The sequence below is a fragment of the Delphinapterus leucas genome, chromosome 16 (assembly GCF_059928025.1).
Source record: "Delphinapterus leucas isolate spDelLeu-1000000601 "Yukka" chromosome 16, BTC_Dleu_Yukka2, whole genome shotgun sequence".
NCBI classification, from domain to species: Eukaryota; Metazoa; Chordata; class Mammalia; order Artiodactyla; family Monodontidae; genus Delphinapterus; species Delphinapterus leucas.
In genome coordinates this window covers 46,328,917-46,355,262 of record NC_143144.1, presented here as the reverse complement: position 1 = coordinate 46,355,262, position 26,346 = coordinate 46,328,917, and the positions used below count along the sequence as shown (strand labels likewise).

Below are 26,346 nucleotides of genomic sequence, written 5' to 3'. Positions count from 1 at the left end.
TAGGTATGTTGAAGCAGGTTGAGAATGACAGACTAATTGTTTACTTAGAAGTTATAGAACCCTAAGTGACTTCGACTGTTGTTGGTTTTGCGTTTGTTTTCTTGGCTTTTACAAAAGCATAAACGAAGGTGGTTTTGTATGTTTCTTTAATTGGGTTATTTAAGAACACTCAGAAAAATGGAAAACCCAGCTTTTAGATTTTATAAATCCTAAGAGATCATTTATTCATTGTGACTAAGAGTCTGGGATATGGATAGTTAGAATAATTCATTCCATGAAATCACCACATACAGAATTCATGTCTGCTTTAGCCAACTTTATGTTTGTGTAGATAAAGAGATATATACATACAAACTTACAGAAAGGGCTAAGATGAACTAATTTAACAGCTGTTTATGAATCCATTCTTTCATGTAACATTTACAGAGTCCATTCTATGTTCTTATTTAGAAAAATGGAATAAAAACAATAGCATTTATTCTCTGCTTACAATGTATCATTTACTGTTTTTCTCAATGCTCTACAGAAATTAGCACTCATGTAATTCTATAAATCACCATATCAGGTAGTTATGACTATCATTCCAATTTTTAAATATGAAAACTAATAAAACAAAGAGCCATTAATAACCTGGGCCCAAATAAGCATCATCTCCAGAATATGTGATCTTTACTATTATCCAATACAGATGTAAAAAATGTAAAGTCAAATCATACACTGTGCTGCACATACATTACACAATAAAAATTCTGTAAATGCATATACACCAGGACCATGAATTGGATACTCTGGATTAGGTATATTTAGCACCATATATCTGAATATAATTTATACTAGGGAATAACTTCATGTTTACATATATTTTTGATATAGGATGCAAATATAGTTGCCCATAGATGCCCTATCAGGAATCACAAACTCACATGTTTTCAGGGACCAGGCAGGTACCCTAAATGAGTGAAGTAGCCAAAAGTATGAAATAATAGGGAGAACTGGAAGTCTCTCAAATCAGAGAGCATACAACTCCTCTGAAGAGGTCAGCTACTACTCATCTCTAATGAATGTTGCCATGTGGGAAAACAGGTGCAGATTTCCTGGGGTTTTCCATTTTTCAGGAAAAGAAATACTATGTGAAATATTTACAACTAATTTGAAATCTTTCAAACCATTTTGTGGGCCTAATAATTCATGTCTGCCCACTAGCCAAGTGTCTATCTTATTATGACCTGTGAGTAAATCGCTAACATTGGCAGTTCCAATCCTGTATCCCTAACTCATTACAGGCATCTGGGATCAAATGTTTAAATTTCCCTTAAACATGTACATGAATCTTGATTGTGTCTCCACACACATAAAAAAAATCTAAGTTCATTAGAATTAGGGATTATCACAGATTTTCTGTAATTTTGTCTTTTTATCTTTTTGTATCGGTCCTGAATAAAAAAACAGACAGAAATTACATATAAGGTTTTTTGTTATTTTTTTGTTTTGTTTTCTGTTTTTTTAGTTTTTAGTAGTAAAAATACATGGTAAAAATCTCTAGAAAAATATATATGAGATTTGTGCAAATGTGTTTCCTTTCTTCCTTCCTTTGCTCTCTTTCTTCTTTCTTTTCTTCCTTCCTTCCTTATCTTTTTTTCCCTTCCTTTCAACATTGGACCAGGAAAGGTAAAAAAAAAATTCTGGTCAAAAGCAAACAGCCTGGAACAAATAGTAATCATGGACTATTTTCTCAACAAGAGTAGATTTCTCAACTTCCTCTGGAGTTTAGTGGAACCGTATGGTGGAGTTTTGACCAATGGAAAGTTAGTGGAAAGGAAGAAATAAATATTCTTAAATCTGCCTCATGAGTGAACTTCCCCTTTCTTTCCCAATCTCTATCTGAATAAAGAGGCCATAGAGAAGGGCACAGAAACATTTGCAAGAGAGCTGTCAAGAACACTACCCAACCATATATGCTCTCATTGTTGTGTCATGTGAAAGAAAAATAAAACTTGTTAGTTTAAACCACTGAAATTTTAGAATTTTCTGTTACACAATCAGCCTACCAAGACAAACACCCAGGGACTTATTACACACAGCTGTTAGATTTTCACTAACTGTAGAACAACGAAAAACTAGAATGTTAGTTATATTTGGTGCAGGGAAATGGTAAAATTTCCCCTTGTGTACATAAGTTCTGAGTTTTGGAAGTTGATTTACAAGTAAACTGTTGGAATGCAATCAATTCAAGTGCTAGGGACTCTATTTGGAAGCAAAATTTGGCCTTGCAGATATAAGTAACTCTATCATTTGCCTTTAAAGGACTGTCAGTTCTTTCTCTTTATTCAGAAAGATAAATTACTTCAAAAGGAATTTTTAATTTGTTAAACAAAATGAATTAAGATTTAAGGTCGTCTGGAATATATACATATTAAGCTTACAATTTATCAAAAATATTTTCTGAACTTAATTATTTTGAAAACATGCTTTTGTACTCTTAAAATAAAACAATAATGTATTTCTAATTCTGATAAGATACAAAACTCAGACTGCATTTAACTACAAAAGTAGTTTTCTTAGATTTACCTATAAATAGTTAATTTAAAATTTAAAATCTCCTTAAAGTATTGACATATTATTCATGTAGAAGGTACATAGTTTAACTATGAAAATGAAGACAATAAGCTATTATAGCTTAAATTTTGATCTTTCAAAAATATTATATGTCCCTGAATCATTGGTTTCTTATACCATCTATAGCAAAGATATTTATACGTTTAAGATTACTAGACTTTATTTATGTTACTTTTCTAGTATAGCCTTTATGCAAATACTTTCAGAAATACACATCAGTTTATTATACTAAACACTTAAAAAATTCTACTTTAAAGTTGCTTCACTTAATTCTTTATGCCTTAATTACTAATGAAAGTTTTTCCAAAAAATTATTTTTATCATTTTTGGGATTGATCTTTGTAATGGATTAAAATTACTAGGTATTGTCAAAAGGAAAAAGGAAAAGTAACATTTGTGCAGCACATAATTCCAAAAACAGAGGTTATCAATTTACGTACTTTATTACTTCTAAATCCTTTTAATTCTTTCTCATAAACCTCTTATAACTCCCCTTTTTTCTATTCATTCTCATCTAGTTTAGATAGGCAGTCCAACAGAAATATAATGTGAGACACAAAAACATGTCAGATACATAATTTTCAATTTTCTGGTAATCACAATAGAAAGATAAAAACTAGTGAAATTAATTCAATAATACATTTAACTCAATATATTATCATTCCAACATGTAATCAATCTAAAACAACTTATTAAGGAGACTTTTTACTTTTTTTTTCATGTTAAGTCTTTGAAGTCCAGTGTGTATTTTACACAGTACATCTAAATGCAACCTAGCCACATTTCAAGTGCTCGGAAGCCACAGAGCTAACGTATTATACAGTGAATAGAGACCCACACAATTTACTGCTTGGACTGGACAATATCTCTCCTGTCTCTGGTGCCACCTCACTTTTCTTGAAAAGAAGAGGTATCTTAAGAACTTTTTAAAGATAATTGTGTATATTTTCTTCAATACTCTACCAAAACTCAAGTGGAAGCTTCTTCAAGGTGAGTTTCAATGTGAAATCTAAAACCATGTTCAGTTACATTAAAATACATTTATCTGTCTTGCACTTTGAATGGATTTTTTATCTTTGAATTTTTTTTAACATCTTGCATTGGTCATTTGGAAAATATTGGTTCACTGAATATTGCAGATTTTTCAAATGTTGACACATTTCATTACACAATATCAAGAAAAAAAATCAAATTCTTTAATATGACCACTGATCTCATCAGAAAAGTCTTTGAGTAATGGGGAAGCTGTCAAGTTCACAGTAGTGAATACATGCTTCCCAATATTCTAATTTGTGCTTGAAGGCGTGAATGTCATCATTAACAGTAAATACTGTCAGTTGTTTTCCTTGAATTGACAGTCTCACCTTATTCATTTTTGTGTAAATGCCTATCAAATATTCAAGTCTGAATAACCGTATTTTATCTCTGAGTTATTTTTTCAAATAAAAAGCTATTCCTTGAAAAAAGCAGCTAATTCAACTTGCATAGAGCTTTTCTCTCAGACAACCATGATACTTCCATACACACCAGAAGTGCTTTATACCTACTTCCTATTTCATTACAGAAAATATTGAAAAAGTATTTAGTCAAGAGTAGACATTGGTTAAAATTAATGTTTTACTGCGTTAGTAAGGGCATTCTTAGTTGAAACAGGCTTTCTTTTTTTCTGTTTATGTATGGCTATGAAGCATACAATGGCAGCAGCAGAGCAAATGCAACATGGTAAAAAGGCAAATCATGTCCTAGTATCCTTATTAAGAGAGTTTTGATCTCATGGGCCCTGAAATGATTTGGGGGACCCTCAGGTTTTCATGGACCACATTTTGAGAACTGCTAACCTGTATTGTAAGAGAGGGGCCATTCACTCACTGAACTCATAGGCATTTAGTACTCACTCAGTAACAGGAATTATTCTAGGTGCTTGAGATAACATCAGGGATTTAAATAAATAAATAAATAAATAAATATCATGTCCTCATGGAGTTTTTCTGAGGAAAATCCATGAATATGATAAGTCTTTTGAAAAAAGAAAGCAATAAAGTGATGTAAAATGACACAGTATGTTGCAGTATTAACTAGGATGGTGAGAGTAGGCTTCACTGTGAAATACATTCTTGCAAGTATTTAGAAGAGATAAGAGAGCTAGTCCTGAACACAGTTGGGGGAAAAGCATTCTAGGTAGAGCCATTGCAAAATCTCTAAAGTGAGAGCATTTCTGGCTATTTGAGAAAGAGCAAATTAGCCAATATTATTGGGTTTGAAGGAGTCAGAGGGAGAAGAGTAGAAAACGGATCATTGGAGGCCAGATTACCAAGGGTCTCATAGTCTTTTATAATGATCTAAGTAATTTCTCTGAAAGAATTGGGGTGATATTAGAAAATTCTGAGCAGAGAAATAACAGGACCTGAATTACATTTTAAGATATCACTTTACTTGCTATATTAAAACCAGACTTTAGCAGGGCAAGCGTGGAAGCATGAGAGCAAGTTAGTGAGTTTGTACAATGACACAGGTGAGTTATGATGATTGTTCAACCAAATTGTAACAGAAGTTTTGGAAAATGTGCCGATAACACACATATGTAGCATATGTATCTTATAGTACATATATATACACAACATTATTTACTGAGGAATTAAATGTGTGGTTGAGTAGAGAAAGGAATTAAGAAATTTTTAGCCTAAAGAATTCAAAGTTCATTTGGTCATCAAGCGAAACTGGGAAGATTATAGGTGGAAGAGATGTGATGAGGGAGAGGAGTTCAGCTTAGGAAACATAAATAGATCTTTAGTAGATATTCAAGTGTAACACTGCATGTACACTTGGACATTTGAATTTGCTGTTCAGGAATGAGCTTTGGGGTGAAGATATAAATTTGACATTTTCTAATATATAGACGATATATATATATACATATATATATATATATATATATATATTTTTTTTTTTTTTGCGGTGCGCGAGCCTCTCACTGTTGTGGCCTCTCCCATTGCGGAGCACAGGCTCCGGATGCACAGACTCAGCGGCCATAGCTCACGGGCCCAGCCGCTCCGCGGCATGTGGGATCTTCCCAGACTGGGGCACGAACCCGTGTCCCCTGCATTGGCAGGCAGATTCTCAACCACTGCGCCACCAGGGAAGCCCTATAGTCGATATTTTAAAGTTGTTGGACTGAATGAGTTTACTGAGTCAGTGAGTGCAGATAGAAAAGAGAATTAACGTCCAAGCTCTACAGAACATTGACTAAAAGGTCAGGAGCAGAAAATGAACCAGCAAAAGAGGTTGAGAAGGAATGAACAGTGAGGGAAGAGAAAAATAAGAGCATGGTGGCCTGAAAGCCTAGGAAAGGTAATAATCAATCAAGTGCTGCTGATGGTTCAAATAAGATGAAGACTGAAATTACCAGTGCATTTAATAAGTGAAAGCCATTGATGATGCTGACATAAGCAATTCTGGGTGAGTGTTGGGAGAGGAATTTTGATTCAAGAGGGTTTAAGAGATTAGATGGTGAGAAATTAGAGTTGGCACTAACAATGAATTTTTCTGGAAAGAGGAACATAGAAATGGAATGGTAGCTGGAACGAGATGTAGGTCAAGAGGGTTTTTTTTTTTATAATTTTTGAAGCTAGGAAAAATAGCACAGTTATGGGAATAATCAAATAAAGAGGGGCTATTGTTACTGATAATGTATAAAAGAAGTAGGAGAGTTGCTGAAACAGTGTCGTAGCGCTGGTGAGCAGAATTGGATCTGTTGCACATGTGGAGGTAATGGCTCCAGATAAAAGCATAGAGAATTGGGCTTCCCTGGTGGCGCAGTGGTTAAGGATCCGCCTGCCAGTGCAGGGGACACGGGTTCGAGCCCTGGTCCTGGAAGATCCCACATGCCGCGGAGCAACTAAGCCTGTGCGCCACAGCTACTAAGCCTGCGCTCTAGAGCTTGCGAGACACCACTATTGAGCCTGCGTGCCACAACTACTGAAACCCACGTGCTTAGAGCCCATGCTCTGCAACAAAAGAAGCCACCACAATAAGAATCCTGTGCACCGCAGTGAAGAGTAGCCCCCGCTCGCCACAACTAGAGAAAGCCCACACGCAGCAACAAAGACCCAATGCAGCCAAAAAAAAGCATAGAGAATTCATCTAAACAAACAGGAAATAAGGCATAGAATGTTGGTGAAAATACTGGTAAGTAGGCGGATTTAGTGGTAGGAGTTGTAGAAGTATCTTTCTAAATGCTTTATCTTTCAGTGAAATAGGATGCCAGTTAATTAGGCAATTGTGAGGATGAGGAAGCGTTGGAGGATTGTGAGAGAGAAGCTCTTCTAGGAGAGAAGGAACATGAATGGACCAGGAAATACAATGTGGTTACTGGACAATGTAAGAGCTCACTTGGGGGCTTTCATCATCAATTTAAAGTAAGACTAACTATATAATTGTACATGTTTTTGCAGGCATCCAGCATGGATATAGGTCTGGAGAAAGGAGAAAGCTGGAATTAACAAGGGTTATGTTTTTTCCAAGTGAGTGTGATGTAGGGAAAGAGGGCAAGGAAGTTGCATTTTTATGTGATTGAGTGCTTGTAATAATTAATAATGTACTATAAATCTGGCAAGCAGGAAAGAGAAAACATGAGGAGTAGAGGGAAAATGAAAACATAGTAGGCTAAACAGGAAACAGACTGAAGGTCTTGGTGGAGGTAGAAGAGTGCTGCAGTTAGCTGAACACACCTAGTATTATGGTCAAAGAATGGGAGGTTTGAAATGGAGGTTACAGAGGGGGTGCTGTAAGTGGTAATGGCAAAAATAACTGACGTTTTAAGTGGTTGCAGTAGGATGGAGAGTAAAGCCATTGGAGGAAGGGCATTCAAGAGATTGTGAGTTCAGGATATTGGAAGAATCATCTCTGCATATAATGAAATTGCTCAAACTTAGGACAGGAGGATTGTTGGAGAAAGTAACAGTAACTCAGGAGGGGAACTCATTGAGATATGTTGGGGATTGACCCAAGGCTTGGGAGATCCCAGCAATAAAGTGAGGCAGCGAGTGACAGCCAGATGATGAAAATCAAGGCTGATTCCTAGGAAGGAGGGTCTAGAAGCAGTGATGTTGTACATTGAGGATCCTACTCCAGCAGTGGATAGTACGAAGTCTGTGACAAACAAAAACAGAAAAGAATACAAACAAAAGCTACTGCTTGAGAAGGCAGCAGTAGAAGTAGCAGCCTCAGGGGAAAACCAGATTTGCATTAAGTAAGAAAGTTCTATCTAAATTAAAAATCATATCTTCACTCACCTTTACTAAAAATTTTTCAATGATTTCCCACTATTTTAAGAAAAAGTTCTAATATTTTTAATATGGGCTACATCTTTTATTGATATATGGACCACCTACTTCCATCTCCAGCCCTGTCTCTCATTCACTTTCTCTCCCTCACTCTCCCAAGCTGAGTAAATATCAGTCATTCAGAACTGTCATGATTTCCCTTCCTTCTTGGTTCTGGCACGTGTTGTTCCCTCTCCTTAAATCTTATTTCTCTACATCTCCCTTCTCTTGATTGAAAGGATTTCTGATTTTATAATAAATACCATTTTGCTAGGAAGGGTTTCTCATAAACATATTGTGGTTAATAAATATATCACATTATGTTTACCTTAAATTTTATCTTTCTAAATATATTTTGGATAATTTTAAAGATATACTTTTAAATTTCCTCACAATAGTTTAGAGTCCAAATGAGAAATCTATAAACTTCACATTGCTTATGTACATATTACATATATAACCTATAGTTATGTTTTGTTTATGTTATTGTAATATTTTAATTATATAATATTTTAATTATATAGTGTAGTATCCTTATTATGTTGTCTTAAAGACCACAATGTGCGTATCTTAAATAACAGGAAGAGAAATGACAACATTATTTTATATAAGGTTTACAGATCTTATTTTGATCAGAAAATCTATGCCAACCTTAATATCTTCTATGTCAAAAGCGTTCTGGCTTAGATTGGCCTTTGTTTATTCTATTGCAGCTTTACTGTTATAAATATAAAGAGTGTTCTGGTCTTCATTTCCACCACAATTATGGTGATTGGTCTTCAACATTACCTAAGAAAAATTTGATTGAGTCTGCATCTATCTGATGGTTAATATTGTCCTGATAACTAGGTTAGGAGAACAGTGAAGACTGAAGATTTAGTAAGGTATAAACAGCAAAAGAAAAATTATACTTGATTTTGTCTTTATGTGACAAGTATTTCCAATAGTAATGATAATTATAACTTTTACTAATTTCATCAGAAAAAAGTCTAAATAATCCACACTTCCAAAGTTGGTAGCAATTCCATAGGATAAATGCTTTGGTGTTGAGTATTTTGAATAAATGCCAATATCAGACTGCCCTTGGTAATAACCCACCGCTGACCTTGTGTACATCCTAAGAAAAAGTCAGAGTAGAAAAGTGATATTATTGACTGAAGCCAAATATAACTCTGTCAAGGATCACCAATATCATCAGTGGGGATTTTGGTAAAACAAGGAAGTCACCTCTGCTGGATCATGAATTTGCTAATACATTTCCTTTTGTTTTCTTAATTACAAAAGGCCTAAAAGTAAACAGTAATAAAAATTTCATACATTTTAATTTCTACAGCACAACTCTGTGAAGCATTTTAAAATTTTAAGTAGCTCCAGCCAACTTTATATTAAAATTGAGATCTGTAGACCAAACAGAAAACCAGTGCTTAAGACATTGCTGTCACAGTCATGTTTAAAAACATATGGTACATTTCCAAAATGTCAGAAAAAAAAAACCCATAAAGTATTTTTTAATATTCTAAACTATACATATTAACAACCTGGATGAAAATTAATCACATTCATGTTCTGGAAGACCTATTTCAAACATTTAAAAGTTCTAGGAATTAAAACACTGACCCCTGGTTAGTACTTGCATGTGCCCACCTATCTGAAGTTTTATCTACTCACAAGAACATCTGCTTTGCCACTTAGGCCCTTCCCATAGTCGTCAGTTGCAATGACTTGAAACTTGAAGTAAGACCTCCTCATATTATGGAAGAGCATAGCCGTTTTGATAAGCCCTGTGTATGTTTCCACCACGAATCCTTCTTTTCCCTCTTTAATTGGTGGTATTATGAGTCTGTATGCCATGGCACTATAATTGCCGGTATCTTTATCGGTAGCCTAGGAGGGAAAAAACACAGGTTATAAATAAGCAGGAAAAAAATAACCTTTGTTAAAGGGCTTATTTATGTTTGTAGGACAGTTTGTATTTCTTGTGTAATAATAACACAATAAAGCCCTCCTAAGGTTATATTTTTCTAGATGCTGTTATATAGATTTATAGACTTTGTGTACACAGGGTTGAATGGCTATTATGAGAAGGATAATGACTATGAAACTGTGAATACAAGGGACAGAGACACTAACTCAGTCCAGCTGATGAACCAAGTGTTTTGATTGGCATGTTTCATGGGTTCAACTCTGGGCTGAGATCCAAAATGGTTTAAGGATGAAACTGTTTACCTAAACATTGTCTTGTGTAATAGGCATAGCATGTGATTGTGCTTTTGATCTAACCTACTTCCTAAAGGGAAAAAAATAATGTATTAAAATATCTCAAATGACAACAGGACAGTGTTCAGATCTTTTAAACAATAAATCTATTTTTTTTTTTTTTTTTTGCGGTACGCAGGCGTCTCACTGTTGTGGCCTCTCCCGTTGTGGAGCACAGGCTCTGGACGCGCAGGCTCAGCAGCCATGGCTCACGGGCCCAGCCGCTCCGCGGCATGTGGGATCTTCCCGGACCGGGGCACGAACCCGTGTCCCCTGCATCGGCAGGTGGACTCTCAACCACTGCGCCACCAGGGAAGCCCTAAATCTAGATATATATATGAAGAGATCCTAATTAGTTAGTGCCATATCAAAATTAGAGAGGGTTAGAATACCAATCCAGCTTCCTTTTTCATCAGCTTGTATCCTGATTAACCAATTTTTTTCCTGGTTGTAGGTACTTATGTTCTACATGTTGAGGTTTCTTCAAATTTAGAATTTTAAAAGAAATAGTTGCTTAGAATACTTTTTAAAAAATAAAGCTGTGAGCATAATAATATTAGCCTGGCTCTATGGTTTCTACTTCAGGGGAATTTTTCAGAATGCCAATTTGAGAATTATGTCACAGTGAAATATTTGAAAGTGGAATGATGGATGAGATAGTTTTAGTGAATTTATACAAGGCTATGTAACTTTATTCATGATACTAGATGGGTAACATTTATATTTTAATTATTATAAGTACTATTTTTATTATCTGGTTATTCTGATTTTATTAAATATTATTGTTAAATATCAGATATCAAGCATTTATGATTTACCATTACAATGCTAATAATTCTACAAAAATAATTTTGTTTAACAAAACTAAAACTCTCTGAGGAATATATTATTCTAGTTACATAAATTAGTGCCGTCCAATAGAATTTTCTGCAATGATGGAAATACTCTATATGTCCTCTGTCCAATGCAGTGGTCACTAGCCACATATGACCACTGAACACTTGAAATGAGGCTAATATGACCAAGGCAGTGAAATGTGAATTTTTTAATTAAATGTAAATAGCCAAAGACGACAAAGTAAGTGGTAAAGTTGGGCTACAAATAATGACAATAATAGTAAATAATAGCAAATGTGTGTTGAGATTCAGCATAAGTTGGAATCTCTAGCTTTAAATCCTATATATGTGCTTAACCATTTAAAACATTTCAGGATAAATTTATCTGTTAGACAAGGTAACTTAAAGTAAAAAAAAATCCAGATATTTTGCTTCAGGATAAAATATCTCTTGAAATTCATAAGTTAAAATTCTCAGCTTTAGAACAGGACAAGCTCGAGCTACCAGCTCATCTCTTTAAATGCTCCATATGTTTTACATAACGGCAGAGCTTAGTTTTTGCATTAGAGGAATAGTAATTAGATTCCAACATAGGTCACATTATCACTAACGAGAAAAGAAAGAAAGAAAAATAGTTATCAAAGTGTTTATTTTTAAGCTTTGAATCCAGGTTTTTATTCATTTAACAAAGTATAAAATAAGAAATAAAAAGCACATTCCCAACTAAAATTAAAATCAGTTTGAATTAAGTAATCAAAGACATTTCTTTCATATACTGTGAGCAAATTTAAGACATGCTGAATCAGTCAAAGATTAGGCTGAATATTATCCTTTCACTTATGATTAACATAGGTATTTTCCCTGAAATAAACATTTTACCATTAATGCAAACTTTATTGAGGTATAAGAAACTGGCACAAAAATGTACAAATCATAAATACACAGCTCAATAAAAATTTGCAAAATATACACATCCAATGCACCAGCACCTGCATCAAGAAATCAAACATTACCACCATCCCAGAACGTCCATCATGTCCTTCCAGCCATACCCAGTTCGCCAGAGAAACCACTATCCTGATTTCTAACACCATTGATTAGTTATGTTTATTTTTTAACTTTATATTGATGGAATCATAATACATGGTCTGTTTCCTGTCTGACTTCTTCTACTCAATTTTGTGTTGTAAGATTCTAAACCTCAATATTTTAAAATAAACCCTGTAACACAACATAATCACATTTAGAAAAGAAAAGGCAGTTAAAGTAAAATTATCATGATTGCTTGGTATATTAAGCCTCTTTGCACAGTTCTTACTGATTAACTTCCATTTCAATAAACAAGTAATTTCACTTTGCTCTATTCCGAATTTATTAAATTATTATAACCACAAAGTGCCACATTTTACCTTAACAGATTAAGGTGTTTTTAAATATACTTTTCCTGAAACAAATAATCATTTAATACAAAAGTCTGGGTAACTCAGAAATATCTTTTTTAAATGATTTTCCCTAGTACATTAGTAGCAAATTGTCAAAAATGAGATACAGGGTTTAAAAAAATCATGTTTACTGGACCTTTTTTTTTTTAATTGAATGAAAGATTTCTTAAATTCTATAGTGCTTTACAATTTTCAAAACTTTCACACAGATGTTTTTATATAATCCCATTATAACCGCTTTTTTTTTTTCTCCTACCCCTATATTGCCCCTCTCCCCTTCCCTCTTTCCACTGGTAACCACTGGATTGTCCTCTATATCTGTGAGTCTGCTTCTTTTGTGTTTTTTTTTTCAAATATATAAAACTTTACTGTCATATGTATGTTGTTAGTAATGACTCCACTTTAAATTTTTAATCTTTGAGTAGGTTAGATCCTCTATGGAATCTGAAAAGATCGTATTTCAGAAAACACACATGAGGATAGTTGCCAGAACCATTAGCAGTCTTTCAAATCTACCCCCTCTCTCCCAAGTATAGTTGAAACTAACAAGTTAAAACATGAATGATAAAAATTCCAGTAGGTACTCTACTTATGATCAATTTGAAGAATTATTAAGTTTAACTTTGTCTATTCAATTTCAATAAACACATGATTTAAAACAAAAACCTATATGCAGTTGACCCTTGCACAACTGGGTTTGAACTGCGGAGGGTCCACTTAAAGTCAGTGACTGAGGCTGGGTCAGTCTCAGGTTAACAACCTGTCAAGTGCTCTTTAAACCACAAAGTCCATTTACATTATTTGTGTAATGTTATGTTATAGCTGCTGTGGCGAGCTAACTTTTATTGAGCTATTATGATTTTCCAGGTGCTATGTAAATACTTTTCATACATAATCTCATGCCATTCTTTCTTTTGAGTAAGTTTTTTTTTTTTTGTGCGGTACGCGGGCCTCTCACTGTTGTGGCGTCTCCCGCTGCAGAGCACAGGCTCCGGATGCGCAGGTCCAGCGGCCATGGCTCAGGGGCCCAGCCGCTCCGCGACACGTGGGATGTTCCCGGACCGGGGCACGAACCCGTGTCCCCTGCATCGGCAGGCGGACTCTCAACCACTGCGCCACCAGGGAAGCCCTTGGGTAAGTTTTATTGTTATTATTTTATAGATGAAGAGATGGAGGCACAGAGAGATTAGTAAGTTGCTCATAATCACAAAGATAGTTGATAGCAAAGTTGGGTAAGTCTCATTCTAAAACCTATACTATAACCACTACATTCAATATGTCAGAATAAGTACCAGGACTAAAATCCCAGTGAAAACAACATTAACTGCTAGATAAATGATCTTCAGAAGTTTTCCTAGACATATCAAGGAGATAGAAAGACAATAATAAATATGCAGGTCAACAACCAAGAGAAAGCAAGAATACAAACAGCTTAGTACTGATGGTAGTTTCACCTAGAGGGTTTCTTCTGATCTAGGTGAACTTAAAATTTAATTTATGAGGTCTTGAGTGGCTCAGAGAATACGAGGCAAGACCGAAGGCCCACGCATAGAAGTTAGTCTAATAAGACTTCACTCTCAAGAATGCTAAATTCTCACTTTAAGGGTGAATGAGAAAGTCATCTCTCCTTTCCGGCAACCACTGCCACTACCACCCAAAACTAAAAAGAAAACTGCCTGGTTTAAACCTTGATGTTGAATGCAGTGCAGAAAAAAGAAACAACCAAACAACAACAACAGAAAACAAAAACAAAAAAACCCCAAAACTTCCTTGAGACTCAATCCATAACCAACACAAGCCTTCATCGGAGTTTGTAGCCTTTATTAACACACTACCAATTTCCTCAACTCAAGGATAAACCACAGTATTCTCAATTTGTAAATTCGGTGGTCCTGAGCTCTACCTGAATGAACAGAAAACCCACAACTGAGAATTTGAGAAACTTGTCTTTGATAATGGCCTAGCCTCCTCACAGAAGCAAGCACTTTTTCAAAAAAGCTACCTCCAACATATGCCTCAAAGAATTCTAACAAATAAGTTGCAAGAAAGATGAAAACTTAAAGTCACATAATTCTCAAAATGAACAAGAAACAAAATACCACGAATAAAGAGTCTGTTATGATAAAAAATGAAAGTCGAACCCACAAAAGCTTTAGATATTTGAATTAGTGGACAGAGAGCATAAAGTAAATGAACAATATGTTCCACTAAACAACAGTGATCTGTAAAATACAAATAAAATGAGAATAGTTGAACTTAAGTAAAATGTATTTTCTAGAAATGAAAAAAATAATAATTGAAATAAAAAGCTCATAAATGAAGTTGTTAGAAGGTTAGGCATAGGGCACAAGAGTATTAGTGAACTAAATGACAGAGCAAAAGTTAGGCCTGATGCATTCTGGGGGGCTAAGTACCAGTTTGGAAGGAAAAGCTTTGCCTAAAATGTCATTAGTGAACTCAAGCATGAATAGAGCAAAAGAGCCAAGAGGTTAGAGCCAAGAGGTTTTTTCTTAAATAAATAAACTATTGTGTATATAACCTGCATTGTTTCCTTAAAAATGGGAAAACATTCATAGAGATATTCTATGAAAGGGAAAAAAAAATTATAAATCTAGTCCATCATTTTTTAGATAGTAATAAGGGGACATCTAACAAGTTTGGCTAAACGAATGTCTAAAAATTAAAACTGATCTATCATGAAAACTCTAAATGAATCAAATTTACTAAAGAATGAATGTCACTTTATTTATAACATCAGCTTCTTTATAATCAAAACTTTATACTGGGTTCCTGACACAGCCATTATTATGTAGAAGAGGTGACTCTGGAAGATCTGACTCACTGACTTTTGTGAGTTTCTCTTAGTGAGCAAAATCAGGAAAGTTATGTCTAGAGCTGTTTTTAAAAACGGAAAGTCAGAAATGAATATTATAATTATATTTGCTGTAATTATATTTTTAAATGAAGGTTAAGACACAGGAAACCACTTATGCATTTCTAAGACCTCATCTGGAAATTTTAATGCACACAGGGGCCCAACATTAAGAGAAAATCACCAAATAACTGCTTCTATCATACAGGGGAGTAGGTGAGCCCATTAATTTTCTCACAGCCTAAATAACTGTTCCCCTCTGTTGCCTAAATGAATACTATGGATGCAGAAATATTAGTGGAATAATTAGTTATATCCAAAGAACTTCCAAAGCCCATTAAAGTCCAATAATGCTAACTTTAACTTTTGCTTCTCAATTAGACCCCGTTTTAACAGTTAACAGCACTGAAGGCTCACTCTCCCTGAAATAGAGTGTAAATATTTTTGAATGTCGGGGTAAAAGTTCTCAAATCTCACATTACCACGACTAATGTCAGTATGTCAAGCTGTGTTTGTAAGGGGCAAAATGGCTCTTGCATTTTTAGAAACTACAAAGAAACCTTCATTTTAAAGCCCTTAAAGGCAATATATCCAACATATAATAAAATATAAATAAGGAAAGTGTCAGGTAGATTGATCTAGTTAGAAGGCTATTTAAGACTTCTGTAAAAATGAAAACAAAAAAAAAGAGAGGAAAGAAACATTTTAAATAAGAAATCTTAGTATTTAATTTTTATAAGAACATCAAAAAAAAGGACCATAGTCCAATAAAATAATCTCTAATTTCAATATGCCCATTAATCATTTACTTAATTATAGTTAAGTAAAAGTCTAATGTAATTCAGAGATATTCTAATGAGTAAAACACAACTTGGTGTAGAAACAACAATTTAATAATGGTTTGTAAGATCATGCAACACAGAATTACAGAATTTTCAGGGGTTTTATTATTATTTTATCCTAGTTAGAATTTGCCAGTTTACTCTTAAAGAGTGGTGGCAAATATCACACAGTAGTATCTATTTGAAAAATTAAAGAGAGAAACTGACCTGAAGATTAGCAAAATATTCCTTTTATAATTTTTTTAAAGTTATACATTGAAACATTCTGTATTACAGAAGGCATGAGAGTTCAAGATAATCAAGTCCTGCATTTATGTAATTACTGAAACTTTTTTTTAGTTTTATTTCCATTTCCTTATAAAATGTATTCAAAAATAAATATTATCTCAAAAAATAATTTATTCTTTTCATCATTGCTAATATAATGTGATCATATATTCTTCAATGATGCTTTGAAATGAACTCTGAAATCATTTTTTCTAACTTCTCATTCATGTGGAAAGAAAGAAATTGCACTCTATTCAACAGACATAGTATGAAAAGAAAATACAGGCACAATTTCAGTCCTCTCTTTGAGAGAGGAAACTAGTTTTTAAAGTTGATTTTGGATCATAAAATATTATGGATTTTTACCGAAAACTTACTTATATTAAAATGTTTAAGAAATTTGTACTTATGCAGAAATTCTGTAGTTACAAATCCTAAATCTTTCTGTATTCAAAAGAAATTAAATGACGTATTCATTATCTCTGACTTTCTGGTTCTTCCTTAGTTACATTACATTTGATCAATCCAAACCAATTTCAGTTTCTTCTCATCTCCCACCCTCCTAGTCCTTCTTCTGGCTACCATACTTGATCCTCCTTCTGTCTTCTCTTTGCCTGGTAAGGGCATCAGTACCTATGGATTGAACTGAGCTAAAAATCTCAGTAGACACTTCAACTGTCTTATCTCACACCTTGCCTTTCTACTCTCAGTCCATCAGCAAGCCCTCTGAGTTCTACTATGAATCCTTCTCACTTCAGTGACTATCCATGAAGCTGATATTGCCCAAAATCAGGCTCTCCTATCACATTTTTAAATTCAGCAATAGCTTAAAAATGACTGATAACTCACACCTCCCAGAAGATGAACTTTAAGACAAGTCCATGAAATATTCACAATCTGATCCTAGTTTAATATTTCAATTTCTTGCCCTGCATTTACTCTATTTATATTTCTCCAAAACCAATCACATTACCTACTTTTTTCTTCCTGAACAATCTATGTTCTTTCATGATTCCAGGCCTTTGCACACATGGCTTCTTCTCTCTTAAATGTCTCTTGTCTGCTAGGCCACATGATACTCACTCCTGGACTATACTATGGCATGTGTGTTTGCACACACACATTGAATATATGTAATGTTGAATAAGGCACTAAAACCTCAACTTAAATTACTGCTTTTCTGAAGGCTGGCCTGACTCCCCTAGGGAGTGCTGCTTCCACCTACATGTTTCCAGTAGTATATTTTATATTATTGTTAGTATAGCATTTACCTTTGCATATTACAATATTTAAGTGTCTTTATTACACATAAAGTGTGTTTCTATTCATATCTTTTATTCTAATATCATGTCCAACAAGTGGTCAAATAATGTTTGGCTGAAATGTCAATAGAAGAATATCAGAGATCAATATTTAGAAGTGACGGATGTGAGCTTGAATCTACCACTTATTAGCTATATGAGCTTGGGCAAATAACTTTCTAGGGCTTAGTTCCTCATTGTAAAATGAGGAAAATAGGACATGCTGAATAGGGTGGCTGTTGAATATTCACTGAGGTATGAAATGGAGTGTGCCTCGCACAAACAATCGAGATCATGTCATCTTTATGATTTTATAACTAGTATTCTCAGTCATTAATCAGCCATTGAGAATTTTGTTTATTTCAAACAAAAGAGAGTATATTTCCATTTCAGAGAAAACATAGCATTAAGAGTAGGATAAAAAATTATGATAATCGGGGCTTCCCTGGTGGCACAGTGATTGAGAGTCCACCTGCCGATGCAGGAGACACGGGTTCGTGCCCCGGTCCGGGAATATCCCACATGCCGCGGAGCGGCTGGGCCCGTGAGCCATGGCCGCTGAGCCTGCGCGTCCGGAGCCTGTGCTCCGCAACGGGAGAGGCCGCAACAGTGAGAGGCCCGCGTACCGCAAAAAAAAAAAAAAAAAAAAAAAAAAAATTATGATAATCAAGTAAAATTATTTACAAAGAGATAAAAAGCTGTAAATTTTGTAAAGCCACCCCACAGAACATCAAAGTTAAAGCTTGAAAGACAGTTACTAGATAGCATTTATATGTAATAAAATTGCTAGTTTTTATTTGCGTGTTTGTATGTTTGTTTTGTTTTGGCCAAAAAATAGCATTGGCCAACCTGTCTTTAACCTAATTGCCTTTGGCTAACTTGCTCTAATCTAAATAGTTCTTCAGCCAATGAAGAATTGGCACTGACAATGATTGAAATAATTAAATGTAGGTTGACTGTCAGCACTGAAAAAGAATAATATATAGAAGATTATAATCAGGAAAGATCTGGGAAAACATCAGAGATAATCTGAAGGTATAACCAGTGTCCTGCATTGGGCTAAGCACTTTATGAATAGAGTATCATTTAATTTTCTTAACTCTGGGATGGGTAGAAGGAACTAAAGCCATTCTGTAAATGGTATTCCAAACTGTGGAGGACTCAGTATATGACCCCAAATCACACAGTTGGTGAGCAGAGCTTTTAATCTTTGACTTTAAGGCCCATGAAGGATTTGCCAACAGACTTATTGTGCCTAGAGAAGTATGTGGTGGGGTGAAGATTATTTCCAGGCTCCTTGCTTCAGAGATAGCCCCTGTACTAAGCCGAAAGATTTCATTAAAAATTGCACTTTAATATTTCTCAATTTTTTCCTTCTGTGCAGATACTATCAGAGTTCAGTAGGAATTAAATTAAGACAAGTAGCTTCATCTCCACATCTCTCTTTCAGGACACAAACACTGGCAGGAAATAGAGTTGTTTATATCCTTATCCTGGTCGTGCTGCTCCACTAAATGACATGTTGAAAGAGAATTCAATATTTTAATTGCATTTAGTGCTAATCAGACCCTTATAAATGTATGTGAGATTACACATTTTCACTGTGTTCTTTTCCTTTTCTCATTAGTTATCCCTAATTTTCATGATGATTATTAACATGACGTTAATATGCTCAGGAGGCGCCAGGAAAGATGAAGTGTCATGCTGTGATTCATTAAAGCCAGAGAAAGGACTGCTTCATTTTTCAACTTTTTAACAGATAGTTCATTTATAAACTTGAAAGATAAATTTTTTGTGTTCAGAATTTTCTATTAATACTTTTTCTTGGAGAAATGGTATTTTTGACCACGTCTATCTACAAGGGGGGAATTTAAGGGATGTCTTTAACATTCTTAAATTGCTGGACTTTTCCAGTCTGGGATTACTTTTTTTATATGGCTTTAGTACCTTCTTTCTGAAAAAGCCTATTTAAGAAATTTTACAGATATCTTAATTACGTTTCTATTTTAGTTAAAAGAACTTCAAGATTTTTTTCTACTTCTCAGACATATGTTAGTTACTGAAGATAACCTCATCCAATTTTGTGGTTTGCTATGGTATGGTATGGTATGATAAGGACCAAAAAAAAAAAAAGAAAACTCAATATGGCCTTTTTAAAAAATATTCTTTTTAAAACTGTCCTCTGGATAAGTTGATACTGGTACTATCTGAAGGCTGAAATTTCTCCTAGCTGTGCTGTTAGGCTTTGTTTCTCAAACGTCACGCCTGTATATATAGAGATATTTTTCTTCTTCAATTTGCTATGGCTTCCTAAAAGGGAAATATCAAGCTATCGACAATTACTGATAAATAAAATATATACAAAAATACTTCATAATGCAGTGTTAAGATAATACTACTCATTTAAAACTTATAAATATGTTTCAAAAATATTAATATGATCATTGCTTATGTAAGAGAACTGACCACCTCATTTAAAATATGTAAGTTGAAAAAGTTATATTGATTACTTCTCATTGGGATAATATCTTAATATTAACTTTCAGCTTTTATAATTATTCTTTATTCTACCATTAAGGTAAGAAGAAAAATTAGTGGTCCATACTGATGCTAAAGGTGAGTTCTAGAAAGACATGCCCACTATTTGGTTTCAAGGGCAATGATAAAATACCTGAGCATTCAAAAGAATTGTGTTTTTAATAACTTATATGCACTGTGCATGCTAAATTAAGAACATCTGGAGTCTGAGATTATGATTATCTTATAGGCAAAAAGAACTACTCAGATAAAATAACTAATAATGACTGTGAATATTTATTGAGAGATTTCTGGGAGACAGGCACTGGGTTCATGCTTTTTATGCATTTTTAAAATTTATAACAAAAGAAATTTGTTAGACAGTACTGCCATCACTTGTAGACATGATGCTTAGAGAAATTAAGAAATCTGTCCAAGGTTACACAGCCCAGTAGTGGTTAAAGGATAAAAATCCAGATTTGTGTTCTTCGTTATGTTTTTGGAAAAGATACAGATTTAAATATCAAAACTTCATTTTTATGGCCTTTATGTTTTTTATTCATTTACCTGATATTTCATAATCTTGGGATTTAGCATATTCATAATATTTGATTAAACTTTAATCAATATTGACTTAAGTGAAAAGTTCCCTAGTTCCCTAAGTCATTCCTGCTGTCATAGAAGGAGCAGAGACATTCCTGTTCTATTCATTTCCTGCCTATAGAAGTACTTTTTTTGTACTTTTGGTCTCAGTCTCATCCCACTCTCTAATTTTAGCTCTAAACCAGAACTGTAAACCCACAAAAAGCCCCTCCCTCAAAAGTGGTTGTCTCAGTATCACCTGGCCTTGCCCTTGTTACTGAACCCTGCAGTGAGTGTGTTCTGAGCTCACCTCCGGGGCCTTCTAGGTCTGGAAGGCACACTGTATGTTTCCTGTGATGCTTGTTCTCTGCTGAGCACCTAAATCCTTCTTTCACCTGGTTCTTCTAAAACTTCAATCTGTTTCCTCTCACTTATTCTTCCTACTCAGCTCAGATTCTTGGTCAGTGCTCTATATCATAACAGCAAGGCTTTTGCCTGTGCTCATGTGTCTTGCAAGGACTTAGCAATCTGTTTCTAACCTGTGGATACGATTACACAAATTTCAGGTCCAAATCTTATCTCTCTGGCTTACAATTTTGGATTCTGAAACCAAGAACCAGATAATCCCATGTGCTTGTTCATACCAACTTGCACTCTCTCTACCAATACTATCTTCCAGATTCAACCTACCATGCTTGATAACTGGCATTTCTCAGTCACAGCCACCAATAACATAGTGTCCCATCTTCCCAAAATATGCTTTCTTGCTAAAAATCAAAAGAAAACTATGTGGCGTTGTTTCACTAAGAATTAAAAATAGATAATTCCTTAATATTAACTACATAGAGGCCTAATAAGAAAAATATGAACTCCTCTACTTTGGTCAGATTTTACACCTTCCAAGAAAAACAGCTTGAATTACCAGAAAGTTGAATAACCTTCTACCTTTTGTTTTTATGAATTTAGCACTTTTTAAACATTTAAAATTTTTATTTTTATTTTTCAAATTATATCTCTAGACATAACCAGCATCTAGATCAAGAAATAGCATGCATTATCAGTCTCCTCCTAAGAATAACAACTATTCTGATTAGATTAGTTTTTCCTGTTTGTGGACTTTATATAGAGGGACTTAAAGAAATTTGTATTTTTTGTCTGAATTCATTTGCTCACATATATTAATGTATGTACTCTTGCTGGACATTGAGGTTGTTTGCAGCTTTTTGATTTTACAGACAGTTAACGTATTTACAAATAGTGGATTTTTTGTAATATCTCTTATGAGCATATGTATTCATCTTTGTTGTGTAAAAATTCAGGAGTAGAAATTATGAATTAGGGGATATGCATATGTTCACACTTAGTAGATGATGTCAAACTGTTTTCCAAAATATTGTTCCAATTTATAACCCTTCGGCAATATCTGAGAAATTCAGTTGTTTTGAAATTTGGTTTTGTCTTTTTTATTTTAGCTATCCTGATGAACATGTGGTGATTTCTTATGGTTTATTTTGTAATTCCCTAGTAGTTAATAAAGTTGAATTCCTCTTTATACATTTTTTTGCCAATTTTTATATCTTTATTCATGGTCTATTCCAGTCTGATTCCTATCTTTTTATCTTGAGCTCTTTGTTTTGTTCTGTTTTCACTCATCAGTTTGTTAAAGTTCTTATATACTCTGAATTGGAGATCTTTGATATTGTCTTGTAGCATATCTTCAGGTCTATTGGCTTCAGGTGGTAATAAAGTCTTTCAAATTACTATGAAACTCATTGACTTTGTCTTTTTATGGATCACTGGGATTGTAAGAGGCCATGACTGCTAGGAAAAAAAAAAATCCTGGGAACAAATAAAATGAGGCACTATAAAAAGAGATATAAATTTACAAAAATTAGCGTAGCAACCACATAAAGTTTCAAGATCTACTTGATGAGAGTTTCTAGAGTTTTACTATTCCTATTCATTAGAATGCATTTTTGTGATTGCAGACATTTCTGTGTCTGTTTTTGGAAAAAATTTGAAAAGTCTCTTTGTAATTCTCAGATATACAGTGACTTATTAACTAACCGATATAAATTATATTCTCTTTATGTACATAGTCTTGCTCCAGGCCTGCTGGTTTTCATTAATGTAAATTCATTAGAATTACTAGGGAGAGTCATCCATTCTTTATGACTTTTTTAGAAATGAATTTTCTTCAAAATACATTTTAGGGAAATCTACTACTTTACTCTTCTCATTGGCAGTACTAATAGGCAATTCAAAAATAAAGTGTATTTAGAGAAGTATGAATAAAAACCTTTTAAAAAGCTCACTTTTATCATTTTTGCTAAGATTGGTGTTATAGGTCTCCTGTGTCAGTTCAGTACAGCACAAAGTTAAATGGAGGTTTAAAGAATTTCAGAAGAATTTTCAGAAAATTTCAGAAGAATTCTGATTGTCAATATTCCTACCAGGTGATGGAAGATATGGTCCTTGAAACATAAAATAGGAATGTATATATAACCATCACCGCTCAACAACATATAAAATCTCCTACAAGAAAATGCAAGCTTGATTCAAAAGATAATATTCCACACCCATACCTTGGATTGTTAGACATTTAATCATCTGAAAGACATGCAAGCATTAAATACATTTTTAATCTCACTAAAGTGTGATCAGACTTTGAAATATATGGGCCACCAATTAATTCAGGGAAGGTTAAATGATTTGGACATTCACCAAATAAACTACTTTTTCTTCATGTACATGCCTGATGGCTTGAAACCCATGAAAAGTTCTCAAACTCTCTTCTTTTAAGGTAATTTCCAGTTATGAGAGCTATTTTCCTCTACTTTTAAGGACCCCAAATTTGTCATTCTTCAGACATTTATAGCCGGTAAAAAAATAGTCCCATTCCTATTTTAAGCAATAAAAATTAAGGCAATTCTTAAGTTACATTCAAACCAACAATTGTAAGTTGAGTTACTACTATGTAAATGAAATGATTTTAGATCTCTCTTCTGGACAATAAAAAGATTTTTGCAGAGAAGGGGAAGAGAAAGAGAGTAAAACATATATGTGGAATTATTTTATCTGGAAACTCCATTTGTGACTACAAAGATAGACATGGTCTTGTCCATGTGTAATACTAGCAACAAAACTATAATTTTCTGCTTGTTCTGACCAAAAGAGGCAAATGTTATGCATCAGAAACTGGTGATGGTGCTATGTTCATATCTCTCAACTTGCACAGGGGAAAATACAGGCTTAGAATGTATAGACTCTTAGACACAGAGTGGTTAGTAACCATCTGTTTGCATATACTCCACAGAATTCAAAAATAGACATGAGGTCTTTTCCAAAAATACATAAGATACAATAATATATAACAAAAATACACCACTTGTTAGGAAAAAATAATTTTCTTGACATTTGGTTTCTCCAGAGTGGTTAAATCAATGGAAAACCATGATAGATTCATAAAGATATCACCAAATCTAAGCTCCTAATTTTGACAAGAAGGGAAATTACCAGAGAAATGATAGGTCCTGTCACTCTCAGTGCTGTAACCAGGCCCAAGAGTTTAATTTAAAGTGTATTTTACTTATCTGAAAGTCAATAATTTATTCAAGTATTACATGGAAAGTCTTGATTAAACATATTAAAAGGCATAACTACATGTAAAAATAAATAAAATTTCTAACACCACCTTAAGATGTTAAGCACAATGTATCTATAATGTCATTAAGTTAGTGAGAAAGCATGATACTTGCTTAGATGAAATGTGAATTCTAGTAGAGAAAACAAGCACATAGATACATGATAACAATATAATATCTAAATTATATAGATAGATAAATAGATACATAGATAGTAATTCAGTTATAAGGTTATAGCCAAGAAGACAGTGAGCCCTCAGGCACCTGTGTGCATTCACTTTGTTCAAGGTACAAACCATAAAAGGTTAGATGGCATGGTAATCATGAAGGAAACAAATGGTAAGATCTCCTAAGAAACATCACTCTTGAAACAATAAGTAGTGTTTGTATAAAGCTGGGTTTCCCAGAGTTGGCAAAGGGGAATCAAAATTACTATTTCATGGGAATTTCAGACTGGTACTTGTTTACATCTTTGTTATATGGAGCAACTAGGGAGAAATTGTCATAAAATAATCCACCAGCTTCAAGTGACCATAACTTCAAGTAAACCATAAAAACTGTGAAAAATAAGTGGTGCTTTGGATTTCAGAATTTGACCTTTACAATGTAGTTCTCAAATATAACAATTCTCTTAGGGTACTTGGCTTTTTTTCCCCCACACTGTAATTTTCCTAAGGTAAATAACATGCAAACCATCAGAAGCGGTTATAGACTTTTAAAGGCACCTAGTTCTAAAGCAGTATTTGCATAAGAGAAGACAACTATGGCCCAGAGTGATGAAGTGTAATGTTCCATAGAGAGTTAAGAGCAGATCTGGGACTGAATCCAAGTGATGTGACTCCAGCCCAGCGCTGTCCTACCTGGGAGAACAGAGCATTGTCTCCGGGCTAGAGTGCCTGGCTATGAATCCTGGCTTCACTACGGACTAGGTGTACACATTGGGCAGGTTACATATTGTTTCTGTGTCTCAGTGTTCTCATCTATAAATTGAGAATGATAATAGGCTCATGGGCTTTCTGAGGGGAACACATGAGTTCATTCCTGACAAGTGTCTAGAGTACTTAGCATTGTGTAAACACGGGGTAAGGGTTTGCTATTAGTACCAGTTTTGACATAAGCCAGGCATGAGTCTGGCCCAGTAAAAGATGCTACACTGGGGAAACACATGCTAAACCCTCATGGGTGTGCTGGAATTGTTTTCTGTCAGACCCATATGAGCAGGCAGAGGGCCAGAGACCAGGATCCCTCAGAGGCCCTTATCTCTGTCTAGAAACAAATTATGTTGCTCTCTGCATTGTTACTCTTGCATATTTCTATACGTTTTGCCACTAAGGAAATTTGCATCCTCTAACCATGGCTGTGGCTTTTTTCTCTCACCAGCATCTTTCTGCTAAAATCTCTTGCTGTCATTCCAAGCTTATTTAGGAAATGTAATAAAGAATTAGAGATTGGTCAGAACGCTCCCTTTCTTGATGCTTTTTTGAAATATTACTTTCTTTCAGTCCATAAATTTCTTGAATCTGGCTTCTTTATTAACTCAAAGATGTAATGTTCACGGTCTTTTTGACTTTCAGTAGAAATCAAGTCTACATTTTAATTCAATTTTTCTGACACTGAATTTTTCATATCTGCAACTTATAAGGAGGGATTAATCCTTATTGCATTAACTTCTGGAAAATATCTTCATACTTCAGAAAGATTTAAATTACTCTTGATCACATTTAACTTGTCCCTATATTTGTATTAAATTAGGTTATCGGTTGCAGTTAAAAAGACATGCAATAAACTAGACAAATTAGTTAATAAATTGAAAAGTGTTTCTAAAACCAGATCTGACTTGTTCCCTTAAT

The 26,346-nt window shown here is 34.2% G+C and overlaps 1 protein-coding gene across 1 annotated transcript in view; it reads right to left on the bottom strand.

Moving 5' to 3' along the window:
- The window catches only part of PCDH15 (protocadherin related 15), a 416,523-nt gene that overhangs the window by 48,319 nt on the left and 341,858 nt on the right, over window positions 1-26,346 (bottom strand). Inside the window, exon 23 of the mRNA XM_089897353.1 lies at window positions 9,606-9,821. Within this exon, the coding sequence (XP_089753479.1) occupies window positions 9,606-9,821 (216 nt within the window). The remainder of the gene's footprint in view (window positions 1-9,605; window positions 9,822-26,346) is intronic.